At 42.0% G+C, this 27,186-nt stretch overlaps 2 protein-coding genes across 6 annotated transcripts in view; one reads left to right on the forward strand and one right to left on the reverse strand.

Annotated features, from left to right (window-relative positions):
- The window catches only part of LOC130191729 (connector enhancer of kinase suppressor of ras 2-like), a 28,895-nt gene extending 9,690 nt beyond the window's left edge, over positions 1–19,205 (reverse strand). Inside the window, exons 1-12 of one of the 5 annotated variants that reach the window (XM_056411410.1) lie at positions 19,100–19,205; positions 14,798–14,961; positions 12,914–13,116; positions 11,751–11,856; positions 9,270–9,311; positions 9,055–9,174; positions 6,547–6,606; positions 6,314–6,382; positions 3,034–3,180; positions 1,470–1,603; positions 489–691; positions 238–327 (exon numbers count right to left, since the gene is read on the reverse strand). In XM_056411410.1, the coding sequence (XP_056267385.1) occupies positions 238–327; positions 489–691; positions 1,470–1,603; positions 3,034–3,180; positions 6,314–6,382; positions 6,547–6,606; positions 9,055–9,174; positions 9,270–9,311; positions 11,751–11,856; positions 12,914–13,116; positions 14,798–14,961; positions 19,100–19,163 (1,402 nt within the window). In that variant the 5' untranslated portion in view covers positions 19,164–19,205. The remainder of the gene's footprint in view (positions 1–237; positions 328–488; positions 692–1,469; positions 1,604–3,033; positions 3,181–6,313; positions 6,383–6,546; positions 6,607–9,054; positions 9,175–9,269; positions 9,312–11,750; positions 11,857–12,913; positions 13,117–14,797; positions 14,962–19,099) is intronic. The other 4 variants (XM_056411407.1, XM_056411406.1, XM_056411409.1 and 1 more) reach the window with 4 other exon arrangements.
- A 2,698-nt stretch (positions 19,206–21,903) lies between these two features.
- Positions 21,904–26,346, forward strand: nlrc3l1 (NLR family, CARD domain containing 3-like 1). The gene is made up of 7 exons (XM_056407487.1): positions 21,904–21,962; positions 22,652–22,922; positions 23,169–23,267; positions 23,450–23,527; positions 23,629–23,737; positions 23,814–24,054; positions 24,221–26,346. The coding sequence occupies exons 2-7, from the start codon at positions 22,750–22,752 to the stop codon at positions 25,789–25,791; spliced, it is 2,271 nt and encodes a 756-aa protein (XP_056263462.1). The 5' UTR covers positions 21,904–21,962; positions 22,652–22,749; the 3' UTR covers positions 25,792–26,346.
- The last annotated feature ends 840 nt before the right edge of the window (positions 26,347–27,186 follow it).

Raw genomic sequence — 27,186 nt, forward strand, 5'->3', positions numbered from 1 at the left:
AAAGAAGCAGTGATAAATCGTGAACACATGGAGGAGATCGAGGCTCAAACTGAAATTCCAGCATGTTATCGGTTTTGACGTGCAAGCTCATCCTTCTCCTTTTTGGCTCAGAGATCTGAGAGGGTGAGGATATTATGGGATATCTACCCACTCGGCTCAGCTCCCCGTGTCCCTCTCTGTCTCCCTCCTTTCACTGGTCCCTCTTTCTTTTTCTTTTTCCCACTGCCTCCCACTCACCTCTCCTGCTCTCTCTCTTCAGCTTGGCCAGGTCTTCGTTGTCTCCCACCCAGTTGTACTCCACCGGCATTGAGATGGGCCTAAGCCTGCCTGGAGCAAGGAGGCGCAGTGAACGTCAAAATTACCCAGCTGCCCCCACACACACACACACACACACACACATCAAACAGCTGGAGCGTCACATTCGCAGGGCTTTGAGCTCTTGGCTCTCACGACTACAGCGGAGTCTTCAGATGAGATTGAGGTCTTACCATAAGTGGGAGTGCTCCCCCTGCGGACTGATGACACATCTTGGTTCTGCTCGTACTCATAACAGTACAATATAGCATCTTCCTCCACCAGAGGAAATTGCCGCCGACACTCCTGGTCCAGGTAGGAGTTTGGTGACTCAGAGCCCTCTGCGACATTTATGTCCAATTGAGGATCGTCCCCCGACAGACTGCTCTTGTCATCTCTGTGGTGACGGAAAGCATGGAAGTCATTTGAATGTAAGTGAGGATCTGGACTAATATTCGAGAAATAAAAAGCAATGCCACCATCAGAATGGACTGTAGGGGGGAAAGCATGTAAACCCAACAATGTGTGTGGCTCTCAGCCCCAAGCCCATTCGTTTCTATGTGTATATTCTGAAAACAAGATCACAGATATATACAGACACAATATCAGTGAATAAATGACATTACAACAAGACTAGAAAGGAGTCTACCGCCACATTAGCAGGCGGTACTTTGAGATTTAAAAAAACTAGCGTCCGCATGATAACATGCTCACAGTGACAGTTACACCCTGTGTGGGTTTCCTTAGTTAGTTGTTATGTTTACATTCAGTGTTTCTGGCCCAGCTGTGGATTCGTGAGACATGACAACATTTTCCTCTTTAAAACCACTTGCAGAGCCCTTTTACTTTTCTTTTTTTAAAACTCTTGCATTGTTTACATCCAGGTGTACTCGCTACAGTCGATATCTTTGTCTTCAATGCATTTGTGAGTGCAAGGCTAGACTTCTTTGTGTGTTACTGCCACCAACTGTGAAAAGAGTAACATGAAACCGATGGCAGGGATGTGTATGGGGTGTGCTTGTTCAGGTGCCTGTGATTCCTTGTGCCTGACACACCTAAAACAGGGTCCCACCTTTAACAACATCGCTCCACAGCTCTACAAGGAGGCAAAAAAATACTTGAATTTGGCAAAACAAGCGCTATTGGTGAACTGAGGGTGTTTTGTGTGTGTTCACCTGGGGGCGTAGGGCTCAGCTGGAGGAGGAGGGATGAAGAGGTCCTGCAGAGCACAGCTGCTCCTCCTGGACGGAGTACTTAAAGTGCTGGTGGGCGTGGCGACGCTGCTGGTCGGGCTCTGAGGAAAGGTTGGCTGTGTGTGAGTGAAAGTGTGTGTATGTTTTGTGTGCGTGTGCAAAAGAAAGAGAGACAGGCAGACAGACAGCGAGAGAGAGAGAGAGAGAGAGAGAGAGAGAGAGACAGACAGTTACACAGATTGACAAATCGAACATTTGGTGTTGACAGCAGTCCGGTCAGTCAGTTAGTCAGGGACCGTTTGTTGGGTCCAGACTGCGGTGCTGAGCATCTCAACCGTGAAATGAGCAGCCGACTGCACGTTTCTGATGCTCCAGTTCTAACTCGTGCACACAAGACGACGGGTTGGTGTGCAGTCTCGTTGTCCCTCTCATTCAGGTCAAGGAAAATCTGGTCATAGCCAACATTGTCTGTTAAACAGTACATGGAGATAGATTGCGCCTCGTTTATTCCTGATGCCTGCATAAGAACATATGTAACTAATATCCTTTCAATAACCCTCTTGCCATCAACTTAACTTGAATAGTCAGAGAGAAGTAATCCAATCACAAGATGCCTTTTATATGGTGATAAAACATGGACTTCCAAAAAACACTTCTGAACTGATTGTCGAATGACTAACTGAAACTATGCTAATATGTTGCGTAACACACAGCTGACAAATGACTCTGACAGAGATGTGCTCCATCACAAGAGCGTGATGCGTGTCAGTGCTGCAGCCGGCCTCCACAGCACAGCGTTCTTTTCAATAACTTAACAGACCACCTTGGCATCGTTCATTTTAGCCGAGACTCGGAGCAGAAAACATTAGTTTCTAGGTTCTTTTTTCTTCTTCTCTGCTCTCTGTCCTTAAAAAGGCCGGCAGGAGAGCAAATTCGATTTAGGTGGAGAAGAAGAATGAGGATGTGATGTGAAGGGGGAGGAGGCGGAGTCAGGCTGTGCTTCAGGGCCTCAGGGGGAAGAAAACATTTTCTCTGGCCTCGGACTCAAAGAAAGGCTGGGCTGCATTCATACACGTCCCTCACATTTCTGCCCATTCTGGCTCAGGCACACCGTCCTAAAAAACCTGGTTGGTTTGGCCAAAGTAGGACAACAGATGCCACTTAGGTCTGAAATGTCAATTTGTGACTGAATAATGATGGAACCCCCAACCAATTTAGTAGCAAGTTGTGGTAGATAGTGGAGGATGCAACGAAAGCAATACCTGTGCAATATGTTGCAAACCCCATAGCAACAACATCTCTGGAAAAGAAAATTTTTACAAAGCTAATGTCTTTTTTAGGAATGTGTATTAGATTGCCCCGGTATTGTAAAAGCGTTAATTTAATTTAACCCCATCCTCACTTTGCACACATTTTGGTGGTTAATCTAGTCCAGTGTCTGGAGTCTGAACAGTCTTATTGTTAACAGACACACAGAGATATACACATACAAAGACATATATACACACACTAAGATATCTGCAGAGGATGAAGTCAGTCATCATACTTGCAGAGCCAATGGTTTCCATCTCATGTTCTTGAGCAGTGCAGGGGTTGATGTCAGCGTGCTCTGTGGGCGTTTCTTCAGCGTCAGGGTGACACCTGCAGGGTCCCCACGCAGCAGGTTCACCAAGTTCTTCAGCTGCCATCCCACCTAGAAAACAACAGTAGCATGATGAGGGTTTCCTCAACACACAGGCATCCCCATGACTCAAGGATATAGAAATAACACGCTGATATTTCAACACGAACGTCTATTTAGTGACGAGGATAGGGATTTAAGGAACTTCCAATCAGTCCAGTTGCTCTTTTTTGATACTAAATTATTCCTTTCACGGACGATTTGGAAACGCCTCGCCCACTTCTGTGCTGTTGTGGTCGTTATTTTAAAAATACGCGTGCCTCTGAGACTCATGTTGATGAAGATTTAAAATGCAAAGTTGGATGCCAAAGGGCATCTTGTACACCTCCCGCAATATTAATCCTCAGGCGCTGTCATGATGCGGTAAGCCCCGATGTTATGAACAGCTGGAAGCCTTGTAAATAGTCTTTAACCAAGTTTTGATGACATTTGGCACGAGAGAAGAGAAGCCCAGAGAAGCACAGTCTGCAGTCTGAACCAAATATGCCAGGTCCAGTTTGAGGAGGAAATGTCCTCTCTTGGCTGAATGCACTGATTTTCTGTACATCTTGTGTTTTCCAAGCAGCCTGAGAAACCAGGCACTGACCTAGCAATCACTTTGTTGCTTTCAAGTAATGCTTCACCTTCACAGCCACTACACAAAAAATCCTTCACCTAGAAAATGCATTAAAGAGACAGACAAGCTTAAACAGTCACTTGTATACTCCAACGCCTGCTATGTTCTATGATAAGAAGATTGTTTTCTGGCCCAACTGGGTGTAAAGGGTATAGTTAAAGAAGGAAAACCCATGACTGTGTACTATCTTTGCTTTGCCTTGGTATAGAAATGTGCTGCTTTAAGGTGTTTTCTCATAAATTGTCTTGCCATTGGTTCCTTCTTTTTGTTTTATATCCTTGAAGGGATTCTTGGGACACTTCCCTGTGTTAAAATGTACGGTCCATTTTTATGTGTCTGGAGCCTTTCCTCATTTATTGACCTGCACCAGAAATTCAATCTATTCCTGCTGCCTGTAGTTATTTATGTCCGACATGCTGTCGTTATTTATTTTTTTACAGCTTTGCAAAATCGTCCTCGATAGCACCAAATAATTAGCCATTTTTCACTTTCAAAGATTTTTCCCTCATTACTTTCTTTTTGTCGGTGTAACTCGTTGGCTTTCGTAAGCCATGGCAACGTCTGCTTCTCATGGAAAAGAATTTTAAAAATCCAGTGAACTTTGTTCGGTGTCTTTCTTCTGAACTTCTCCCAGCTGCTTTAATTATAGATCCCTGAAACGTTTCAAGCATCTCTTTTCTTTATCTGTATGTTTTTATGTTTGTTTAAACCTTGATGTTTGTTCTACCGTTTCTCAATCCTGAATAGGTTGTTGCTTTACTGTGAAACCTTTCCAGTACTTTTCTATGGTTTCTGAAGTTTTTGTATAAAGAGATGGAGCAAGGAATCCTCCCACCACAGAAACATTTAGTGCAATGCGGTTTGGTTTCAGCGTGGCTAATGCCTCCTCTAATGGGATGTTCATGAACCACCAAGCGCCATGGCTTTGTTCTTAACTATGGGCCACACTCAATTAAATGTATAAGCAATGTTTTAGATGGTGATGGCAGTCATTATGAGTAACAGCGCACTTTCGAATCAGCAGACAAGTCAACTGAGTTTACATATTGCCATCACCCACTTAAGCTGTCAAACTCAGCTGCTGCTCACTTATGCAACAGCCGCACCGAGACACCGTTCCTCCACCAACACCTCCCCAGCATCATCCATTTTGTCCCACCTCCATATCACATATAAATAATATGCAGTCAATACAACATAATAATCATCACTTTCAACAGTTGTTTCCCCCACCTTATAAATGAGAAAATAACATTAATAAACATGAGATGGTACAAGACATGCCAACTGATGTCAATCACGCTGCAAATTTTAAATGCTGCTATCAATCAATCAATCGAAGAAAGAAAATTGCTTCATCAAATGCACATGTGTTATAAATAACATTAATAACATTCTTGCTGGAATTGTGCATACATGGCCTCCTGACTCATCACTGATGTTAGTAATTACACCTGCACTGCACTCTTCATGCTATGACAGGTTCAATTGTCTGCTTATAAAAAAAGATTATTTTTAGCTCCGCAGTGAGATGAAAGAGTCTTGAGTCTGACACCAAATTCTACTCTGTATTTGCACTTATTCTTTATTGAAAATGGCTACATTCAGTGAGGGAATTGACTGACTGAAATGAACCTAAGTTGAGCGGTGTAATTATCAAACGTCTTTCTGTTGCATTCTCAAGTAGCAATTATTTTAGACAAAGGTGCTATATTTAAATTGTGCACCACCGGAAGTTTTTCCTTTCATTTTCACTGAATTTATAAAATGCCAGTGGAAAGCAATTATATTGGTTGGTTCGAGCTCTGATCAGGTTGAAGTTGGGAACAGCTGAGAATAATGTGAGGGCCCCAAACCCCTTCATCAAAATAAGGATAAACTCTGGGTGCCCGGTGGCACAGGGAATTAAGACAACAACCAGGAATGGCAACAACACCAGCCGAGGACCTTTGTTGCACGTTCTACCCCATCCTGTTATCATTCCACTCATAAAAAAAAGCCCCCGCAAAACTTGGACCACACAGTTTTTAAGCTGAGGAGAGCTCGAATCATCAAATAAAACACCTGTGTGGATGCATCAGGGGTGTTGAGGAGTTTAAACGCTACTAACAGAAATCACAGAGAAAATGGTGTGAACAGTTTGTTAAAGGCCCTTAGCAGGAACCTCCTGATTGACTGAAGAGCTCTTCTAAACACAGCCTCGACAATTTCAACTGACCATACAAGTGACTCTGTGATGGGAAAAGAAGCATATCCAGTCAGAGTGAAATATCCATGTCCTCAAAACACACCTACAAGAGGCCCTACAGCCAGCCACTTAAACAAGAGCAGTTGCATCAGTGCTGCGGCGGCTCACTGAGGATGTCAACACAGATATGAATGTGTAAAAACCAACCACATACACAATCACTGTGTATACAAAACCTGGGGACGGTATGGACAAAAAAAGCATATGAATTGAACATACATTTGCATGAACAAATGCAAAATGCACATACAAAATGGCAAGTGTGAGAAAAGTGATCTCACCACTGTCTGATGATTGACCTGAATGACTTCATCTCCAGCATGGATTTTCTTACAGCGGTCTGCCAGGGACTGATGGATAGACAGAGAGGAGGAGGCAGTAACTGCAGCTTCATTTCCCTGTCATGGCAGAGCTTACTGAGTGGCACACCTCACCCGGTATATTACACCACGAGCAAATGGGCAGTGAAGACAAGCTCAACAACAGATGTCAACACAAAGAGGCTTGTACTTACTCCTTCTGTCGTCCCGGTGATGACGTGCAGACCATCATATGTTGATTTGATATACATGCCCTGTGGGTAGATAGCAGGAATGTTACATCACAAAGAAAACTTTAACATGAGGAAATGCATCTTGACGCATCCATACAGCCATTTGCTAAACAGACCAGGTTCATTGTATTATTGCAAATCTATGCTTTTGTTTGAATCTGCTTGTAGTGCACAATGAGTAGGAGTCTAGATTAATCTCAAGGGTTTATTGAGCTCAGATTAGCCTAATCAGAGACATGTTAAAATGACAGCAGCAAGGTCCTTACATACCAAAGACAAGGCACGCTCTGGATTGCTGTCATGTCGAACGTCTCTCTCAAATGCTTCTTCAAGCAGATTGAATCAAACACGGGGGAATATTTATCTGTAAACACTGTTCATATGTTACAGAAAAGCTCAAACTCAAAATTGTCACTAAAAGTGGCCTTACAAATATACATACACACAAACACACACCCCGACACACATATGTGCGTGAGTACATATGTGTCCTCGCACACAGATACACAGAAGCAGCATGCCAGTTTTCAAGATGAGTGTAAGAGGTTTATTTTTAGGCCACTTGGCCCACTGCATGTTCAGGTTTTACTGAACGGATGAGAGAACTTCCATGCCCCCTGCTAGCATTTGTGTGGGGGTGGGGCTTTTATTGTGGGCCCCAAGCAGGGCGCTCTGAGTGTAGGTCAGAGCGAAGATGTAGCCCGACCGAGTGCTGACGGTTATACAGCGGCGGTGGGAATAAGGGTCTTCTCTGCTACTTAAACAGTATAGGTCTAGCTATAGTTTGTCCCCAAGGTAAACGCATAGACGGCCATTTGTTGCATATAATCTGCAAGTTAAGCATTTTGTATTGCGTTCATTTCAACATCTTGTTCTGTTGCTTTTCATAAGCTGACTCATACGCCCACAAGCTCAGCTAAACCCAGTTACAAAGAGCTTCATATCATACTGGACCGTAGAGGAGCACACAGTGTTCATGCTATAATATTCTAATTATTTAGAAATGTGAAATGATGCTACGACTCGAGATAAAGTGCCAATTTAATGATTCAACAGCCACTTGTCTTATCGGACACTGTCCCGCATACTCAGGGTAGCCAGATCTCAACCCAGAGTCAACAACAGGGACTTTGTATGAGACCCAGAGTTTTGTTGTGAGCGCCACAAATTAAATTCACCTACAATGCAATGGGGTTGAGACTTCTTATGTATCTAGATATTTACGGTACATAAAAATATGGGCACCTAATCCCAAACTATTTGCATGGCTCTGGAGGTACATATTTGTAATTTGGGTCAACCAACCCTTTAAATAAATAGCCTGTGTGGTGCCAGTATTTTGGTGGTCCCAAAATACCTACAGAAGAAAGAGTTGAAAATAACTGTGATATAACTGGAGGAAAACAAATCAGGCACGGTTAGTATTAGTGATTGAGCAACTGAAGTAACATTATTTGCATGCTGCAAGATAATTTGCACATGCCATATTTGGATCAACCGGCGTTAATGCTGTCAGAAGTCATGCTGTTGTGATTTTGTGATTGGTAGGTTTCACCATCATCCAGCATTATTAGTAGTTCTGTACTTTACTTTCTTCGTAGATTTTTCCTGTGTTCATTTCATCAAACCTGGAAAACAATTCAACATCCTGATATTTTCAGTATATTAAACCATATACTCAAGTGTGATGTAAAAATATATTGAAAGTTAGAATATGTGAAGAACGAATGTGCAGTTGGGTTTGGGGCTTGTAGGCTGTATGCATATTGTTGCGTTTACGATGAAAGAGCGTGTTTGTGTGTGTGTGTGTGTGTGTGTGTGTGTGTGGGGTGATGCCACTGACTCAGTTTTTCATAGCTAACCTTTTAATCCATAGGCTGCTCAGTCACATCTGTGATATAAGGCCTTAAGAGGCAATATGCAATGACATTTTCATAGTCTACATTTGTTTTATAAAGACTAACAGTATATTTCAAGGAAACACGGCACCCTACATTTTACAAGCCATGCAAAAAGGATACTGAAGTGAAATTGTTTAGTATTAACTATTTCTTAATTTTCTATGTGGAAAATATCAGTGTATTTATACAGAACGTGGCCACTACAAATAACTGGTCATGAGAGATATTTACAATTACATTTCTTATTAGCGATGTCCCTTCATGTGGAAACTTTACAGTACAAATTTGTGTGAAAATATAAATTACTCATTAACTTCTCAAGTCATAACCTAGTACTTATATACAGGATATATATCACCACTTTACAGTTATTTTCAATACACTTTCTAACAAAACGTATTTCTTAATCCTAATTGCTCAGTTATTGCATTTCCTATTATCTCAATATTGTCGGGGAATTCTAATTTATAAAGCAGCCTGTAGTTTGAACAGAGCATTCTGGGTAGGAATGAGAAACTCTCAAAAGACGAGTGTGATTCTTCAGGTGTGACATACGATACGGCCTTACCAGTCCTTCAGTGGATTTTATGTTGGCCAGCTGCACAACCTCCAAATGTGCAGCCTGGGACACCGTGGGGTCGGAGGACAGAGAGATAATGTGGTCGCAAACGTCCGACAGAGTTTTACACTGGGGAGGACATATTTGGGGTGAGTACAACCTTCCAGTCGGCTCATTACAGCTTCATTTACATTCGATCCAGTGTGATGAAGTCAGCAACTCACCACATGCAGGATTTTGTTTTCTGTTTCGTACACAGAGCAGTCCTGGGGAACATTCAGAGAGAGCACTGTTACCTCAAGAGAACGTGTCAAAATGGAGTTTATTATTGGCGTTTCTGCTGTAGGTGGATATAAGTATAACCGAGCAGCTTGGCACCTATAACCCCCAACACTCCCACACAGGCATGCACAAACACAAAACAAATGAATCACCAATGCGGAGGCACGTCTCTCTCTCTCTCTCTCTATGCCAGTCTTCCTCTCTCGGCACTCAACTCTCTCCCCATCGCCCTCTTTCACTCCCACCTTCAATTTTTCCCACTTACATTTTTCTATAAACGTTATTCTCCTCAGAGACAGTCCTAAAACCTATTAAGCACCACTTCTCTCATTATTTACTGATCTTTCAGGGTCGTTCAGGGCTGTATGCGTTTGTCATTATGTACAAGCCAGAGATAAATACACTGATATTAATATCTAATATGTGATACGTTTCCAACATTTCATCTGATCTGCTGTGTCTTTAGTTTTGAAAATATCTGAACATGCACGTCAACTTTAGCTGTATGAGACGATGATTTATAGACAGCATATATGACGGAACACGAGTATGTATTATGTATTCTTATAAGCAGTGACAGTAACTCATAAAACTAGACCTTAGAATGACGTTCTAATTCTCCTATCAGTGATTTCCCTGAAGTGGTTTAATAAAGTTATTCATATTAAAGACATTTTAACAGTTGCAGAACGTTGTTGTACTTCATGCAGGGACGTCGTTAGGCCTATTTTAGGGGGGCTTCACATATGTGCATAATAATAATAATAATAATTCATTATATTTGTAAAGCGCTTTTCAATGACCCAAAGACGCTGACAGAAAATGCAAAGCAAAAGAACAGACAAGAATGGGCAACATATAGAGACAAAATAGAACAGAACAACAAAACACAGTAGTCAGGGAAAAATAGAAGCAAAGCGGAGGGGGGGGTTTGGGGAGAGGAGGTGGTTAAGGGTAGGGGAGGTCATACGCTCGGGAGAAGAGGTAGGTTTTAAGGCGGGATTTGAAGGTGGTAAGTGAAGGTGAGTCTCTGACATGCGTTTTGGTTTGTATGTTTTCTCCCCCTTCAAATTACAATCCTATAGCCTATCATCATACTTAACTATATAATCCCCGGTCACTAGTATGAAGGTAGATTTGAGTCTGTATTACGCAAACAATAAAAAGATTTTAAGAGAAAATTTCTGCTCTTAAATTAAAAACTTTTGCTCTCGAAAGGTGCTATCAAAATAAAAATATTTGCTCACAAAAGAAAAACTTGCGCTCTCGAAAAAAAACTATTTTAAAACTGAGCAATAGCAGCACTTCACTTTGTTTTCATGTTGTTAGTGCTGTGGAGTCTCTTTTTATAAAGAACAACATGGAGGGCTGCTGTGTTGACTTGCAGCCCCATGTTAGCCCATGTTACATGCATCGGGTTTATCAGTTATTGTAATGCATGTAATATGCAATATGATGCCAACTTATCTCCATGGCCTCCTCACCGTAACCTCCCGTTAGCGCAGCGAGCCAAGAGCAAGTCAAACCCACCAATAGACACTCCTCGCTTTTGAGAGTGCAGTTGTTTTTTTTCCGAGAATGCAGGGTCAGCAAATGTCTTTATTTTGAGTGCACATTTTTTATTTTGAGAGCATTTTTATTTATTTTGAGAGCATTTTTTTACATTTTGAGAGCAGAAATTTGCTCTCAAATACCTTTTGGGTTTGTTTGCGTAATAATGACACAAATCTACCGCCATACGCGAGGACCTTGGGGAGGCTGCTGCTCTGGGTTTCTCACTCTGCCAAGTAACGTCTCTCGTCAACAACAGACAGGAGTTTATCTCAAAGTCAATGATGCCCTGAGTGAACTTGTAAGTCCAGGTAGTTAGAGAATGTGGCTGTCGGTAGTTCTTAACGATTGTTACCTGCTTACATTAGCTTTACTTGAGGCAAACAAAATAGCTAGTTAGCTAGTTAGCTATTTCATTTCAAACTATCTACAGTGAGCGAGAGAGTGAGTGAACAAATTCGAAATGCAAGAAATAACTATGGACATCTCTCTATTCTTAGCATTATTAGATATTATTATCATATTTTTTCCATTGAATGGTATATTTGACACTGAACTAGTTAATTGTTATCTCAGTGTCTAAATGAGTTTAAAATATCCCTATGAACTTGAAATTCGGTCTATTGTGTTATAGACTAAATGCAAGCAAATCTACAGAGCAAAATCACACTCTTTCTGATTGAACTAATCTATGAACTGTCAGAAACAATGGATATCCGGGGTCCCCCTAAAAAATGTGCACACTTATAGACAAGGTATAATGCATTTTGGCGTCACCATAATAGGTTTATGTGGGAAATCCGGTTACTCTTGTCTATTGGAGGTATTTTAAACCAGAATTTGAATTCGGATAAAATACACAAATGATATACCTGTTGCACAATTGTAGTGAGCTCAAGACACAGCTGGATCACGTTGTTTCGTGTCACGGAGTAATCTGCCACCGCAGCAAATGGGGACCTGAAAAAGAAGGAGCACCTGGAATGAACCATTAGATCATTCTTCCTTTGAGACTCAGTCTTTGGTAAATATGTGGGAACATTTACAAACACACCCTCATGTACATCAGCACCCATTAGGATTTATATTTTCTAGTTTGGGATGTAAAGTTATTTGTGTGTATGGTATAGAATGTGCATATAAAAACATTTTTGTGACTAAACAACATTAAACGATGAGTATAGATGCCATTATGAGCTGATCAGTCATTTTTCTCCAGGTGAATCATTGTACTGTACAGAGCCTAAACAATTTATGGTTTATTTTCTCTGTACTTCAGAAAACATAAAACGTAAGTACAGAGTCTAAACCCCAACCAGTCATGTTGTCAACAATGATGCATTCAAACATAAAAATGAAACATTGGATATTGAATATTAATTTTAATATGATTTTCTAAATGGGAAAAGGAACAGCAAATTACTTTGTTATTTCTGTGGAATGCTGTCTGCTTTGAACTTTTTAATTCTTCAAACAAACAGATGCAAACACACAGACTGGCACAATCCCAGAGAAGCAAAGGGATAAAGCAACTTATAAATAGACTTGCTCAGTGCCTGTATTGCCACAGTGTCAAAGCCTACTTATATAAGGACTTTACTCATCTTTTCTTGTCAGATGATTGGTCATGGACATAACATTAAAAACAAAACTGGTTTGTATGTGTTAAAAACACACTGCGTGATCTAATGCTTGATGCCAGCTAAATAAGAGTGTCTTATTCCTTTTTAAAGTCAGTATTAATAGATTTTCCTGCAAGTTATTTTGTCAAATGTAGAGAAAACTTCAAATTCAAATAGTCCGTCATATCTAATTGAAAAAACACAAGTATATATATATATATAATTAACTTCAGGGCTATCAAAGTGGTTCACAATTTGGGACTATATTAGTCACTACTAGTGCTGCAAACGTTACCCCCCAACTTCAAGACGTCCAGGGAAAAGTTGTGCGTGAATGTGTGCACATGACCGTTGCATTAACATGTGGGTTTAACTTAAATGTATAACACGGGGGACGTTTTTGTAAATCTCACCTGTCCAGCCACGCCAGAAGGCTTTTGGCTGCAGCGATCAGGTCCACCACGGAGGTAAGGAAGTCGTTGGGCAGCTTGTGGGTGGCTCGGCCATCGTATTGGCTGCTGCGCCGCCGGCCTGTGATGAAGTTCTGCAGGTTCTTGGCAGATGCGTTCAGTTTATGAGAAAGAGTCTTCAGATTCTCCGTCTCCAGCCCATAATTCTAGAGGAGAAAGGAAAGTAAAGTCACTCTGTTTGACCAGTAACCAATAAGTGTTTGTTTGAACACAAAAGGAGGCTGAAACCGAGTGTTGTCATGATATTGCTCCGTGAATAAAAAAGACCACCGTCAGAGGAGCCCACCTTGTCAAACAGTCGGAGGATGCTACAAACGCAGAGTGGAATGAAGTGGAATGAAACCACTGACCCCTCCGCCCTGCTCCCCTCCATCTGTCACGTTGCAAGTCGAGGGATAGCAGAACTCTCATTACCCCGTATGTAGCCGAATGCACGTGGAGGCCTGTGGGTGTCTGTCACGTCGGAGTTTCTCGGGAAGGGAGAGAGCAGCAGGAGGCCCGCTAATCATATGCAATACAGCAGGGCCTGAGAGACTGTAAACTAAATCCCAGTTACATAAGGAGCTTTGGGGCTGAAGCAAGGGCCCCCGTGCAGAGAGGCAGGATGAGGGGACTTTAGAATCAGATTGCATCCGTAACGTCAGTCCACTAAATCTCCATCCAGTTGCTCGATGTGTCAACAAGTACCCATCTTCCTCTCTATTCCATCCGCTCTTCTTCATTTCTACTTCTCATACATTCTTTTCCATCTTCTCCTTTTCCAGCTCCTCTGTCTAGCTACCTGTAACACCACTCTGGATGGGCATTTTGCCAGAGCAGCTAATGGGTTATTAATTGTTGGTATTGACATTCGTGTTTACTCTCCAATTGTCCGCTTAGTGTGCAAAATATATATAAATAATATATGAAAAAATATAATATAATAAAACTAGTCTGAATGGATCAAAATTACTGCCTCTTCAGAAATGATTCAGCCGGGTACCACAGATGGATGACTCATCTACAAAATACAAAAGAGAGTTTACATTTGCATTTATTTTAATTAAATTGCACTTTACATAACTTGGAAGTTAACTTCTTAAAACAAAATGTGTTCCTATTTCATATAGATAGATAGATAGATAGATTTTTAGACTAAATCGTATGTTTTTGACTAAACTGAGTGTTCTACATTATTCCATCAGAAACTACTGGGTTTCACTGGAGTAGGAGACTCTCCTAAACAGTTACATCCTCATTGGTTTTATGTCATTGTGATGATACTGCTGACCTTAACCACAAGTTAACACAGGACTGAGGTCGCTGGAGTGACACATGGAGAGCTTTTACAAGCTGTATCAACATTAGGCTTTCCCTTCTTCAACAGCACATTACCCGATGATCACAGCAGCGGTTTATCATCAAGAGAGAAATCCCTTCAGGAGGAGGCTGGAATCCATGACAGATCTTATGACAGATGTACGGTTTGCGTGTAGAGGATATTTTGACCACATTATTATCTCTGTTACATTTGCTGTGATGTTTGAACATTGAGGCATAAAGCATCTTCCATAAACCAAATTCACCTATTTATTTTAACTCAACTTTAGGGAAGATAATGTTATGTGTAAATAACTATCAGCTGAAATGTTACAGATCCAAAATGACTAAAAAAACAACCTTATTTTCTATCTTGAAAACACCACATGTTTGGGGTAAATCCGGTGAATTTAAAAGTATTTGAAGAGCTGAAGAGGAACCAAATGCGCCACAGAAACTTCCTCCAACATCAGAGGTCTGAAACTCTTTTGAGGAGGCAGTACAGAGTAGTGGGAAGCTTGGACTCACCAGAGCACAAAGTAAGTCCACAGCTTCCAGTATGAGCTCCTGGTGGCCGATTCTGGACACTCCTAAATCCTCCAGCTCCTGGTGGGTGATACGCAGCAGCTGGTCGCCCCCTACTTTCTCTCTCTCGAAGGTCTTGATGTACTGCTGCAGGCAATCGTCCAGGCCTGAAGGATGACAGAAAAACACGTTCTGTGCATCTCGACAACATGAAAAATGTGTTTTCTGGCAGTATCAGTATTCCTGATATCTTATGAAACATTTATTGACCTTACGCGTTCTAATAAGGCTTGATATCGCTTTTCTTGCCAGAATATGTGCCGCAAATCCATCAAACTCGAGCACAGGTTGTATTTTTTTGTGTCTTAAGTGTGAAACGGTTTGTGTCAAGCCAGAAATCTGACAGATTCCTCCTCCTTAACAGTCCTGAGGTGCCGTTGCAGCTTTAAACCAGAAAAAGCGTTCAACTAAAAGGGTGCTTGGTGTCTGTGCTCAGCTTGTGTTGCATCTTTCACTGCTGCAGCAGGTGTGAAGACTTTCAGTGACGCAGTAAAAATGACAGGAGAATAAAACAAATGGATTCTTCAGCTCCATCGATGGATTTCCTCTTATCACCAGAGGTTTAAACTGCATCAGTACAGAAGGGGGTCGACATGCGTTTGTGAAAATAATTAAATGCAAATCAACAGCATCACAAAACAACTCAAGTTTGACCATAAATCCTCATCCCCAATCCTCAAAAATTGCACGTAATCGGCACACAAGGTTGTTTTGGAAGAATTGCACTGAAGAGCGATTTGGTGGTAAAGACATTGTGTCCACCCTCTGATAACTCAGATCCAGATCATTTAATAGCAACAACATTTTGCTGTTAAATATATGTCTCCTTTATATCAAGCACACACACTATGCAGCTGAAAGAATCACTTAAGGGCAGTTTATTTTTATTATCGATTAGTTTGCTGATGATTATTAAATTAATTGATTAATTACTTGGTCTATAAAATATCAGAAATTTGTGAAAGATGTCCGTCCATAATTTCGTAGAGCTCAAGGTCTCCAAATTGCTTGTTTTATCCATCACCCCAAACATATTAATGATCCTCTATAAACTTAGAAAAACCCAAGAGGCCGACATTTTCACTAAAAATAAATAGTTGCAGAGTCATTTTCTGTTGATTGTGTAATAATTTCCGCTGCAACTCATTTATTGACGTACATACTGTGTGTCAGCTGAATGTCACCAGAAAGTGCTCTGAATGCTAACTGGCGGTCCTTTTACCAACGGAGACAGAGAGAGTCGCCTTTGTGAGGCTTTTTCTATACAGCCGGTCTGTTTCCATCTTCTCAATGAGAGAGGAACACACACACATAGACACACACACACAGACACACACACAGACACACAACTCTTTGCTCATCTGGTGTTTTCATCTCTGCGGACCAATCACATACATGTGTCTCAGCGCCGGGCCTAAACCTGATCAAGCATTCCGATCGGGTTCAGCTGGCAACTAAACGGTGGAGAGGAAACTTAGGGAGTTCCATGGTTATGCATACAATTTAAAGGCTTAACTAATCAGCCTCTTTACCAACTTAATTGAGACCCATTATGTCAGTTAAGAATTCCCCGCATCGCCATAGAAACCATGAAGCAGAGTTTTGGCAGAGATTCCCCCTGAACGCAGCACCAAATAAAGAAATACAAAGAGGTGAGAGGACATCATGAGGACAACTCAGCAGACAAAGATGTCTGCGGCGTTCATTAGCAATAAACTATTGTAATAGTTTACATGGTATTGTAAAGCATCATGTAGCACTATTTTGATGTGTATTCAAACAAAATGTTATCACTATAATTCAAGACACAAAATGACTAACATGCTATTTATGGATGCTGAAGTTTCAATCTGAAATGCTGTCTTGTTACTTGTCCTCTTATGACAGCAGCATTGTGTAATAAAGGGAGTACACTTTGCTGATTGCTCTAAGTAATCTCCACGACATCCATTTTCCTGTCCGTGTCATCTACGGGTCAGATTATGAGGCACGCGCAGGATAAATTAATAGCGCAGCACTGACACATCGTGATCTCCATCATTGATAATCCACTGGTAATATGAGGCAGGAGAGACGTTTAGGGCTGTCAGCGTTATTAAAATGGATTTCTGCTCCTCTGACTCTGATCACTGACAGCGGCTGTCAAGACCGACTGAATGACAACAAATGTGAAGCTGGTGTACTTCACAAAATATGAATCATCATAATGCATACTGCCAGCAAGAGTAAAGAGATTATACGAAGCCTGCTTTACATTTGTGCCTCAAAACACACACAATTCATAAAAACAATACGGAAGATGTTCACTTGTGTTCGCACAGCGACCACGCACTCGTCTCAGAACACATCTCCAGTCAACGCTGGAATTCTTTTCTCTTTTGTGAAGGAAATCTCTTCTTCAAAGCGGCTTTGTCACAGCTGGGAATAGGGCGTCTTGCTCACACAAAACACTACCGGGGGTGGGTATGTGTGGGTGTGTGTCTGTGGGGGGGGGGGGGGTTGTGGAGATGGGTATTGTGGGAAGGTCACAGGGCGCCCCTATTTGGCCTCCAGTGACATCAGGGAGCCGTATGCTAATAACGGAACCTGTGAACGGCAAACGCTGCCGGTCGTCAGGAGCTGAGAATGGATGTGAAACCTCCTCTCCGGTTCCTCTCCCTCAGTCCCTCACTTTAAATTACCATTACTGGGCTCTGGGCACACGATCGTCTCTGCTCCACTTGTCAGATGTGGGGCACCGAAGAGCCCTCTCTCATATCCAATCTCTGCTCCTCGCTCCCTATATTTCTCACTTGTGCTCTAGGCTTATTTAAAGATCATCTTAGATCTCGTTTGAACTGTTGTGGTCATTCTGTCTTCGCCTTCCTCCGCATCCTATCGATCCTGACTGAGTCAGCACACTCACAATAACAACCTGTTTAAGAGGCAGCATCAGATTCAGGTATATTTGTACCACACAACTCAGACCAAGAGAGGCTTGACCCTTGGAATCATAGCATGTCTGAGCCAGCAGAAAAAGGCTGACAGCCTTAGAATTATGACTAAGAGTATATATATATATATATATATATATATATATATATGTGTGTGTGTGTGTTGAGGCAGTAAAGATGTATGTGTATGTTTCATCTGGAGCATCTCTGTAGGCTGTGGCCTTACATGTGAGCACGTGGCTCTGCAAAACAACAAAATATCACTGAAATATTGAATGCATTGAAAAACAAAACACACCGACTCGGAGAGCCTCCTCTCCCTGACTTCACCATCTCCTCCACCTACACATTGCACATATTAGCTACATCCCACAGGTCTGCAGACAGACTAAAAATATGCAAATGTATTGACCTAGCGGCACCCTGACTCTGTCCTGGTCCGTCTTGAGCAGACGATTATTCTGAGGAACTTTTTTTATCCAACACAGCTACCAAATAGATATTAAGATGTCCAACTTAGAATGTCAAGCCCAAGGTTTCCTTATTTGAAGTTTAGTCTCTCTCTCTCTCTCTCTCTTTTTCTCTCTCTTTTTCTCTCACTCTCTCTCTGGGATGACATTTGACCTTAAGAGCGTTATTAACAAACTAGACCCTATCTGTGCGTCATATTTGCACCTCATTTGTCTGCAGGATTGTTTCCCACACTTCTAGATAGTTTAGGATGTGCACTATAAAATACTCTTATAGCTAAATGGAGCATCGCATGTGTTTTAAGGCACTATTTTAACACTATTTCAGCTAGTCGTCCGCCTTGACCTCTTCATGAGAACATATGTGGATCAGCATGTGGCACAGATGGCTATACAAGCTCTGACTCCTTTGACTCATTGCACACACATATAGGCTCAGTGTGACCCCAGATCCAGGCAGACGGGTTGTAATTCGTGTGTAATGACTGGGATCTCCGCGTTATGGTCCCCAGCCTCCTGCGCGGCCGCCCCGCGTTAATAATAACCCCCCGCGTGACACAATAGAGGTTTTAATCGGTTTAGAGCTCTTTGAATGCGCGATGCTCTGGAGAACACGTTGGCCTGACAGGACCAGTCGTCTCCAGACTGTAACGGGCTGGAGAAAACAAATCGATCAGATGATTCGAGGCTATAATTAAAAGCCTTTATAGCAGCCACGCGCCGATGAGGCAACAACCCCCGAGGCTCAGCAGGTGTTTGTCTCTCTTTTGGGCATCTCGAGTGGATCCGTGTGTTTCACACGCAGCGCTACATCATCTCAGTTTGGGGGACATCGGTCTTACCTTTCATCCAGTCAACCACTTGGCTGGAGCTCCACTTGCTCACAGGCTCCATCACCAGTGCCATGGTAGAAGTTTGTCTTGTTCGCGCTTGACAAAAGAAAAACACCCACAACAAACCCAACCCCCCACCCCCCACCGACCCTCCCGCCTCAAAAAGATATTTAAAAAAGAAAGAAGAAAAATATGAATAGAAATGAACATAAAATAAAAGGAGAGTCTGAGTTTGGGTGTTTAGAAACAAAAGGAGGTATGTCCAAACGGTCCGAAATATCGCGTAGACAATGCTGAGTGCAGCCCAGCAGACTTGCACATTCCTGAGCTGTTGGCTCGCTTGAAAGAGCTCTTTTTACTTGTAATTCATGTCAGGCTCAGTGGCGGTAATGCCGCTGGGTCGCTGCTGCCCGACCTGCCCTTCCAAAAGAGATCCCAGTACCATCCAGAGCAGAGCAACGCACACACTACTACTTCATACTGGTGTCTGGAAAGGCTGTGTTCGCGCTGAGCATCCTCCCTCACACACAGACATGGAGTCACATCCCTCCCCGTGCGGAGTGAGTATGACGGGTGATTAGTGCCACAGGAGAAGGCGATATGCAGGAGATGGGGAATATTAGTGACAGGCATTATAGGCCTCCTGAATTTTGGTCCGAATAAGAGTGGAGTTTATGTAAAGCTGGGCTTCAAAGCTTCAGCGAGAGCTATTTGAATATGTTTGCATTGTATGAGTTATAGAAATGTCAACACCAAAAGAGGCAGGCTGGCTAGTATCCATCTCCCTCACACAGTCAGTCAGCTCTCACCCAACACTGTCAGACAGTAGGAGATACAGTTAGTTCAGATATCCAGCAGCCAGAATAAGGTTGTTATCTTTCGTGGTTGGTTGTGTCTGCGTTCTTTGCGTCTTCATATTTTCTTCGATGACTACATGCACAAGCTGTCATACTTTCCTCAAACTTTTCTTTACTGATAGTGTACTTTACTTCAACAATACTGTCTGAGTGAGGAGGACAGAAATTGGACTTCAAAAACAACAAAAACTGCACAATTAGGGCAATGCCCATGACAACTAATTATTAAATTAAAGAAAAGATGAATATAGATTGTAGCCTATATGCCAACGTCAAAAGAAAGAAAGGAACAAAAATAGTTGTCTATCATTTTCACTGCATTTTAGTGGCTGAGACGGCACTAAAACAACAGACCCTCTTCACAGCAACAAATTGTGTCCGAATAACTCATAATAATGAATGTTGATGCATAATGAATAATGTGATTATTATTCCATATTTAATGGACTATTCTGGATTGTTCAAACTGGCTTTGGCCCACTAATAAACCCAACACAATGTTCTATCCTGAGCAGGATTACTTCTCTTCTCCTAAAATCCTGTGGGCACTAATCACCCCTCATACCCTCCACTGTATCCTCCTGTTGTCTTTGTCGCTGCTCAGCCTCCATCACACAAAGCGCAGCGTAGCGGTCACTAACGAGACAAGGAAGCTGACATGCGCCTCGCTTTTTTCATGTATTGGTCACCAGCCTGAGGGTCTCTAAGGCTATATTCACTGCATGGACACTCGTTCAGCAGATAGTAGACCTACATTTCAACTGATTCTCATACCAGATACAAAAGGAATAGGCCTATGTGCATGCACACTTACAGAATAGCTTTAACATTCTTACACAGCACAAATACATGATGAAAAGTGGCAGAAGTAGTAAAAGCTGCATTACAATATTAAACTCTCAGAGACCAACTAAATAGCATAACGGGATAAAATGATGAAAGTACCCTAACCCTATAGCCTGCAACCAAACCCACCCCAACAGTGCTAGAACTGACATTCAACATCAATAATCATATGTTGAAGTCAATACAAGCAGATATGCAGCTCTCATAAAACCAGCTGCTGCTTTTTGTTTTACTTTTATGAATCAGATTTTGCAACGATTACAGAAGGACATTCAAGCATTGGCCGTGCAAACAAACACTCACAGCATCCATTCGACATGCAGTACCATCCTTACATCACAGCAGTGCCATATATTAAGATGAAAAGATTTGTCCTGTCAAGGGATGCAATAAACATGCAATGGCTTGTAAACAAGAAACTAAAAAATATCCTCATTAGCTAATATTGTAAAGATTTTGAGTAGTTTGATGAATTGCCACAAAGACCACCACTACAATATACAAGTTGAAGGAGAAGTCCACCGGTTTTACACATTTCAATCTGTTTACATGGGAGTGTTCGTGGATATGTAATTTTTTTAAAGTGGTGAAAAGCATTTCGTGTTGCAGGAGTTGGTTTGAGTTGAGTCAGCCTTGGTGGGGGCTGAAGACTCAAAGCATTTTGTGTTGCGTCAGTTGGTTTGAGTTGAGTCAGCGTTAAGGGGGCTGAAGACTCCAAGTTTGAAAATAAAAATCAATCTGGGGGTGTAGAGCTTTCATACATAGCCTACTGTTCATTTCAATTTGACAATAATTCAAAAACTAAATTTTTCTTTGTGTGTATTAGTATTATTAGCACGCCTGGATGGGGACTGCAAACGTATGAATGACTTAGTTATCACAGACACAAAAAGGTATCAGCCACAAGCTTTTTTTCCATAACAACTTCTACAATTATTGTATTACATGAAACTTTCAATTCACGGCATGATGAAGGGAAAGTGAAAAGAAGAAACAAATAAACACACATTACACTGTTCAGCTGTGTCAAGACTGTGTTAAGAAGATTGCGTGTGTTGCCACTTCCGGCCTGTAGGTGGCGGAAGAGTCTGCTTTGTGCTTGTTGTTGCTCACTCATATACCATAGAAGAAGAAAACATGTCGACTTCCACAAGCGAGCTTTTACGATGGTAAGTTAAGGTTTGTTTTAAACCAGAAAGTAGCAATACGGCAGCTTATATATGTAAATACAATTGCATTTATTTTAAAATGTCTGGCCATTATGATATACTTTTGCGTTAAAAAATCACGTGCCTATTCCTAAATTCAAAATGAACGTGTGCCTTCAATCCTAAACGCATCATAAGAGTGACGTTTAAATCTTCAGCCTTTACTAAAGGTCCAACTCGGCCATTTAAAGGTAGAAAGTCAGACTGAACAATATACAACCTCTGTTTATAACATGTTGATAATACATGACAAATGTACTTAATCTCCAGAGCAAGCCAGAGACCTACAGCCAACTAACTTTTCCCTTTAGCTTCTCAATACAACACCTTAAGGTTAAAACGAGGAAGTACAATGATGGTGTCACGTTAACCTCGGGGTAATAAATACCAGTCTAACTCTTCGTAAACCCTTCAGACCTAAAGCTAGGTTATTTCACGGTTTACCAACCTGGAGATAACATTTGGATATTCTCATGTAAATGATTTTGAACGCCATTTTCTTTTTACAAATTAATGCAGTATTATAATATAGGGCAGAAACACTGAATAAGCATTTAACCTGAACATCTGGTTTGGTTTAAAGTTCCTAATTAAACTCCAATAGAGAATTTGACAACTGATATATTGTATTTTCCCATGTTCTTCGACAGGTACAGACAGGTTACTTCCCTGAGACCATCCATGGCAAACAAATAGGGATCACTGTACGGACTTTTCATGTTGGTGGTTTGCTGATCCTTTCTATGACATGATGGACGACAGTGAAGTGGAGATAATGGCCACGCTGTCACGCAGCTCTTCCCTCGGGGATGCCGTGTCTGGCAGAGAACAGAATTCGATTAATGAAGATGACGAGCTCTACATCCCTGAGCGAAGACCTTCTCTGGACCTGGGGCAGAGTCCAATGGATACCAGCCACTGGTAGTGAGAGTTTTATAACCCCTACGGGCTCTGTCTTTCTCACTGTAGGGTTGTAATTATTGGTAGTTGTGTGTAAAGTGACACAACTACCCATCTACTATCATTTGCTTTCTGCAGATGGTATAGTACAAAGTGAAGTAAATATGAAATGTGTAACAAGGGTGATGTAGCAGCTCAGCAGTTAAATATGTCGGTAATACTTTGTAATATACCTGAATTGAATGTCTTTTTTAAATCTTTTTTTAGGCATGTGGACCAGGCCTTTTCTCCAGCTCAGAGCTACAGATCAATGACAAGTGATGACAACGCAATCAACATAAGTCAAGAAGATGGATCCCCCACAAGGTACAAACAAGTGAAAGTATCCAAAGCTTAGTCTATAAATCCATGCATTCATTTGTGCTTGTCGTATGAACCTTCTGATATACCGCACCTTGTTACTTTCTTATTAAAGATGGAAAACTGCAATTGCATCTTGTAGTTAAATTGAATATAGTTCAAGCCCTTGTCATCCTTCCTGGTTTTAGGGTTGAGCTGAACAGAGCAGACTCATACTCTAGCTGCTACTCCTTGGACAGTGACGATTGTGAAAAGAGAATCCCCAAGTAAGCAATAAACCCATGTCATGACTGGTTCCCATGTTAACGTGTTTGATTACATAGTGAACTGACAGTAAAGTGTGGTTAATCTCTCTATTGCACAACAGGCTTGAACTCAAAGATGAGACCGTCTCAGAGCTTCCTGAAACACCTGAATTAAACCAAGACCCAAATGAGATGAGGCATCCTTACCTGACAGTCGCGTTCACTTTCAAGGTGAGTTTGCTTTTCCCTTTTTGTCTTCATCATTTTTAAAGAAACAATCACGAAAATATTCTCTTGTTGGAAACAGGCTATTTGTAAAATCCTTGGGAGGCTGTCCAAAGAAGAGATCAGGGTTTTCAAGATGAAGCTGTGGAAGCGTCACCCAAAGTCGTTCAACACTCCTCCCCAAGGCTTGGACTTGGTGGACCTTGTGGACCGCATGCTCGAGTGTTTCAACCTGGAGGTCTCCTTGCTGATCACCAAAAACCTTCTCGAGGAAATCGGGCAAAAAAGGATGATTGATCATCTCCAGACGTTGTGCCTCAGAAGTAAGTCGGCTCTTGTATGTCTGAATGTCAACAAAAGGGATTAATATGTTTACACAAAGCAAAGGCAATTGTAGTGCAACTCAATTCGAAGAACACCCAGGTCACTATTAGTTTGGAGAAAAGAGATAATCGTACATATTGAGACGAACATTTTTCTTTTTTCCAGATGAAGTACGTTGTAATTTGAGCGAGACTCTGAAGAGGAAATACGGCGGAATATGTGAGGATTCTGCCATGCAGGGTGAGAGGAAGCCCTTTGACGATGTGTTTACCGATCTCAACATAACCTCGACATGTGACAACGGCCCAAATATTGAACACGAGGTCATAACCATAAAAAAGCTTGACAGCAACCAGAAATCAGGGGAACTGCTTTCGACGAAGGATATCTTTAGCGCTGAAAGGCTGGAGCACTCACACTCCAAGTTGATGCTGATCACAGGAGTGGCAGGGTCAGGGAAGTCTATGGCAGTCAGAAGGTTAGTCCTCGATTGGATTGAAGAGAGGAGCCACCAACACGTGTCCTTCTTGTTTCCTTTGCCGTTCAGAGAGCTCAAACAGTTTGAGAATTCTAAAATCTCCGTGTTGGAAATAATACAAACACTGTACCCAGAAACCAAGAAACTGCGGGATGAGGATTACAGATGCGACGACTGCAAAATAATGTTTGTCTTTGACGGTCTGGATGAGTACAACGGGACGCTGGACTTTCAAAACACTTCAGTTCTCTATGACATCAAAGACCCCACCACCCTGAACGTCATCGTGGTCAACCTCCTCCGAGAGCGGCTGCTCTACCGCAGCCTCTCTCTGGTCTTCTCTCGACCGCAAGTAAATCACTGCATTCCTTGGGATACGAGTTATGACGAGATCGATGTGCGTGGTTTCGGTGATCCTCAAAAGGACGAGTACTTCAAGAAGAGCTTTAAGGACCCAGATCAAGCAGCTCGAGTCATTGCCTACATCGACTCCTCCCAAACCCTCCGCATCATGTGCCACTTGCCCCTGTTCTGCTCACTGGTGGCCGATGAGTACCGGCACATTTTCACGGGACGGGCCACGTGGTCAGAGCCGCCCAGAAGCATCACTTACATGTACACCAAGCTGCTGCTCGCACTCCGACAGCGTCGCATATTTAGAGCTCCGCATCGTAGCCTGGAGGAAGAGAGAGACTTCCTCATACAAGTTGGAAAGTTGGCCTTCACCATGCTGGAACAAGGCCAGTATAAGATCACAAAATACGACTGGAAAGAGGTGGGAATCAACGACGTGGAGGTGGTGATTAACAGTGGCCTGTGCACACAATACATCACAAAGTCAAACGTCTTGCATCAGGAGAAAGTCATCAGCTTCATCCACCCCACCGTGCAAGAGTACCTGGCGGCCCTTTACGTGTTCCTCACCTTTACGAACCAGGGGAGGAACATTTATGAGCAGCAGCTGAAAGACAAGCTGAAGGGGATGTTCAAGGCCAACACGCCGATGGAGCTGTACAAGAGCGCTCTGGACAGTAGCCTGCAGTGTGACGATGGAAAACTGGACATTTTCCTGCGTTTCCTCCTCGGAATGACTCTCGAGACCAACTTGGAACTCCTCCAGCCGTTCTGCACATGTCCTGTAAAGTGGCCAACGCTCCCGGAGGATGCCGCTGCGCTCATCAGGAAGAGGATCGGAGACAACCAGCATCCCGCCAGGAACAGCAACTTGCAGCGCTGCCTCGAAGAGCTGAGTGCGTGAGCCTCACGGACGGCAGACATTAGAGCCGACTCTTCAACAATGATCATGGTGCAATGTTCATTTTGATGCAAAATAACTATCACGCTTCCACTGAATTCCTGTTGAAGGAAAACGGGTTGAGGCGTGCCACACGTTTCTCCTGTTCAACCAGCATATGCACTAATGGAGCTAATTACTTATAAAACTACACTGATGGATAAAAGATGTGGTACAATTGTGAGAAAAAATGCACATATAATTTGTGTTCAAATGGATTTAGATAATAAGGGGCCTTATTTTGTAAGGTAATTTTTTCCTGTTTTTATGCAATCAAATATTTGTTGTGGTCATTAATATTTCCATGTGTGGCAAGCTTGTGCTTGTTATGACTTGTTATTTGGACACTAGTGTTTTGGTATGTAATGTAAATGCAGTTTTCCCATCGAAGAGCTGTTAATCCTAAATTGCTAAAAAAAGTGATTGTACTCAAATTACTCTCATCACTGAAAGTACTGGTTGGTAATAACCATTGAAGAGATAGCAGGACATCAAACAATAAATCTCAAGTGAAACAACCACAGGATACCAACATAATTTGTCTAATTTGGAGTATATTTACATGTTTCAAAAGTGTACATATTCAACACAGACACTGGAATGATACACACACAGCAAATAGCAGAGAAATTAAATGTTACAATATTCTATATTTATTCTGCGGTCAGTAGCACTGTGGTCATCGAACAGTCATTTTGCCTCTGGACTTTGTGTTTCCTTGGATGAGGACAATCCTCAAAAATCTGCATCAAATATATGAGGAGACAACAATCCAACTGCATCTCAAGTTGTGTTCATTTCTTCATCCGACTTTTCTTTGACATCGCTCTCCCATCACGCAATATTACAGAATGTTAAATTCAAAGATACATTTCACTCTTAAGAAATATGAGTTTGAGGGCAAGTGAAACATGGCTCATATCATTCCACTTTTCTCTGCCGTGACGTGAAATGTTTTCTCTTTTTTCCTCTTGCTACTAACAGTATGTTCTTTTGGGTCATGCCAGCGGCGTTTGTCACAACACAAGTGAAGTTGGATTTGAAGTCCTCCGACGTCACATTCTTCAACATCAAACTCCTCTGCAGGACCGTTCCATGATCCAAAGTCGATCTAAAACAAACAACGTCATTAGAGCTCAGCTGCAGGTGGGTTTAGGGACGTTATATTAATCATTACTTAACTTTGGTCTGATTTCTCACAGCAGAACTTTGAAGAAAATACACAAGAAAGTCATCAATACTCACTCCTCTGATTCTACTATTCTGTCACTGCACAGCAGGTCTTCGGGGAAAGAGCCGTTGACGAGCCAGTAGATGAGCGTCACGTCTTTAGAGTTGGCAAACGCTTCGCAGTAAAGA

The sequence above is a fragment of the Pseudoliparis swirei genome, chromosome 3 (assembly GCF_029220125.1).
Source record: "Pseudoliparis swirei isolate HS2019 ecotype Mariana Trench chromosome 3, NWPU_hadal_v1, whole genome shotgun sequence".
Lineage (NCBI taxonomy): Eukaryota > Metazoa > Chordata > Actinopteri > Perciformes > Liparidae > Pseudoliparis > Pseudoliparis swirei.

Coding starts and splice junctions, on each gene's coding strand:
- nlrc3l1 (XM_056407487.1), top strand. CDS start 22,750: ATGATGGACGACAGTGAAGTGGAGATAATGGCCACGCTGTCACGCAGC. Junction 23,268..23,449: donor GAAGATGGATCCCCCACAAG/GTACAAACAAGT, acceptor TCCTGGTTTTAG/GGTTGAGCTGAACAGAGCAG. Junction 23,738..23,813: donor CAGTCGCGTTCACTTTCAAG/GTGAGTTTGCTT, acceptor TGTTGGAAACAG/GCTATTTGTAAAATCCTTGG.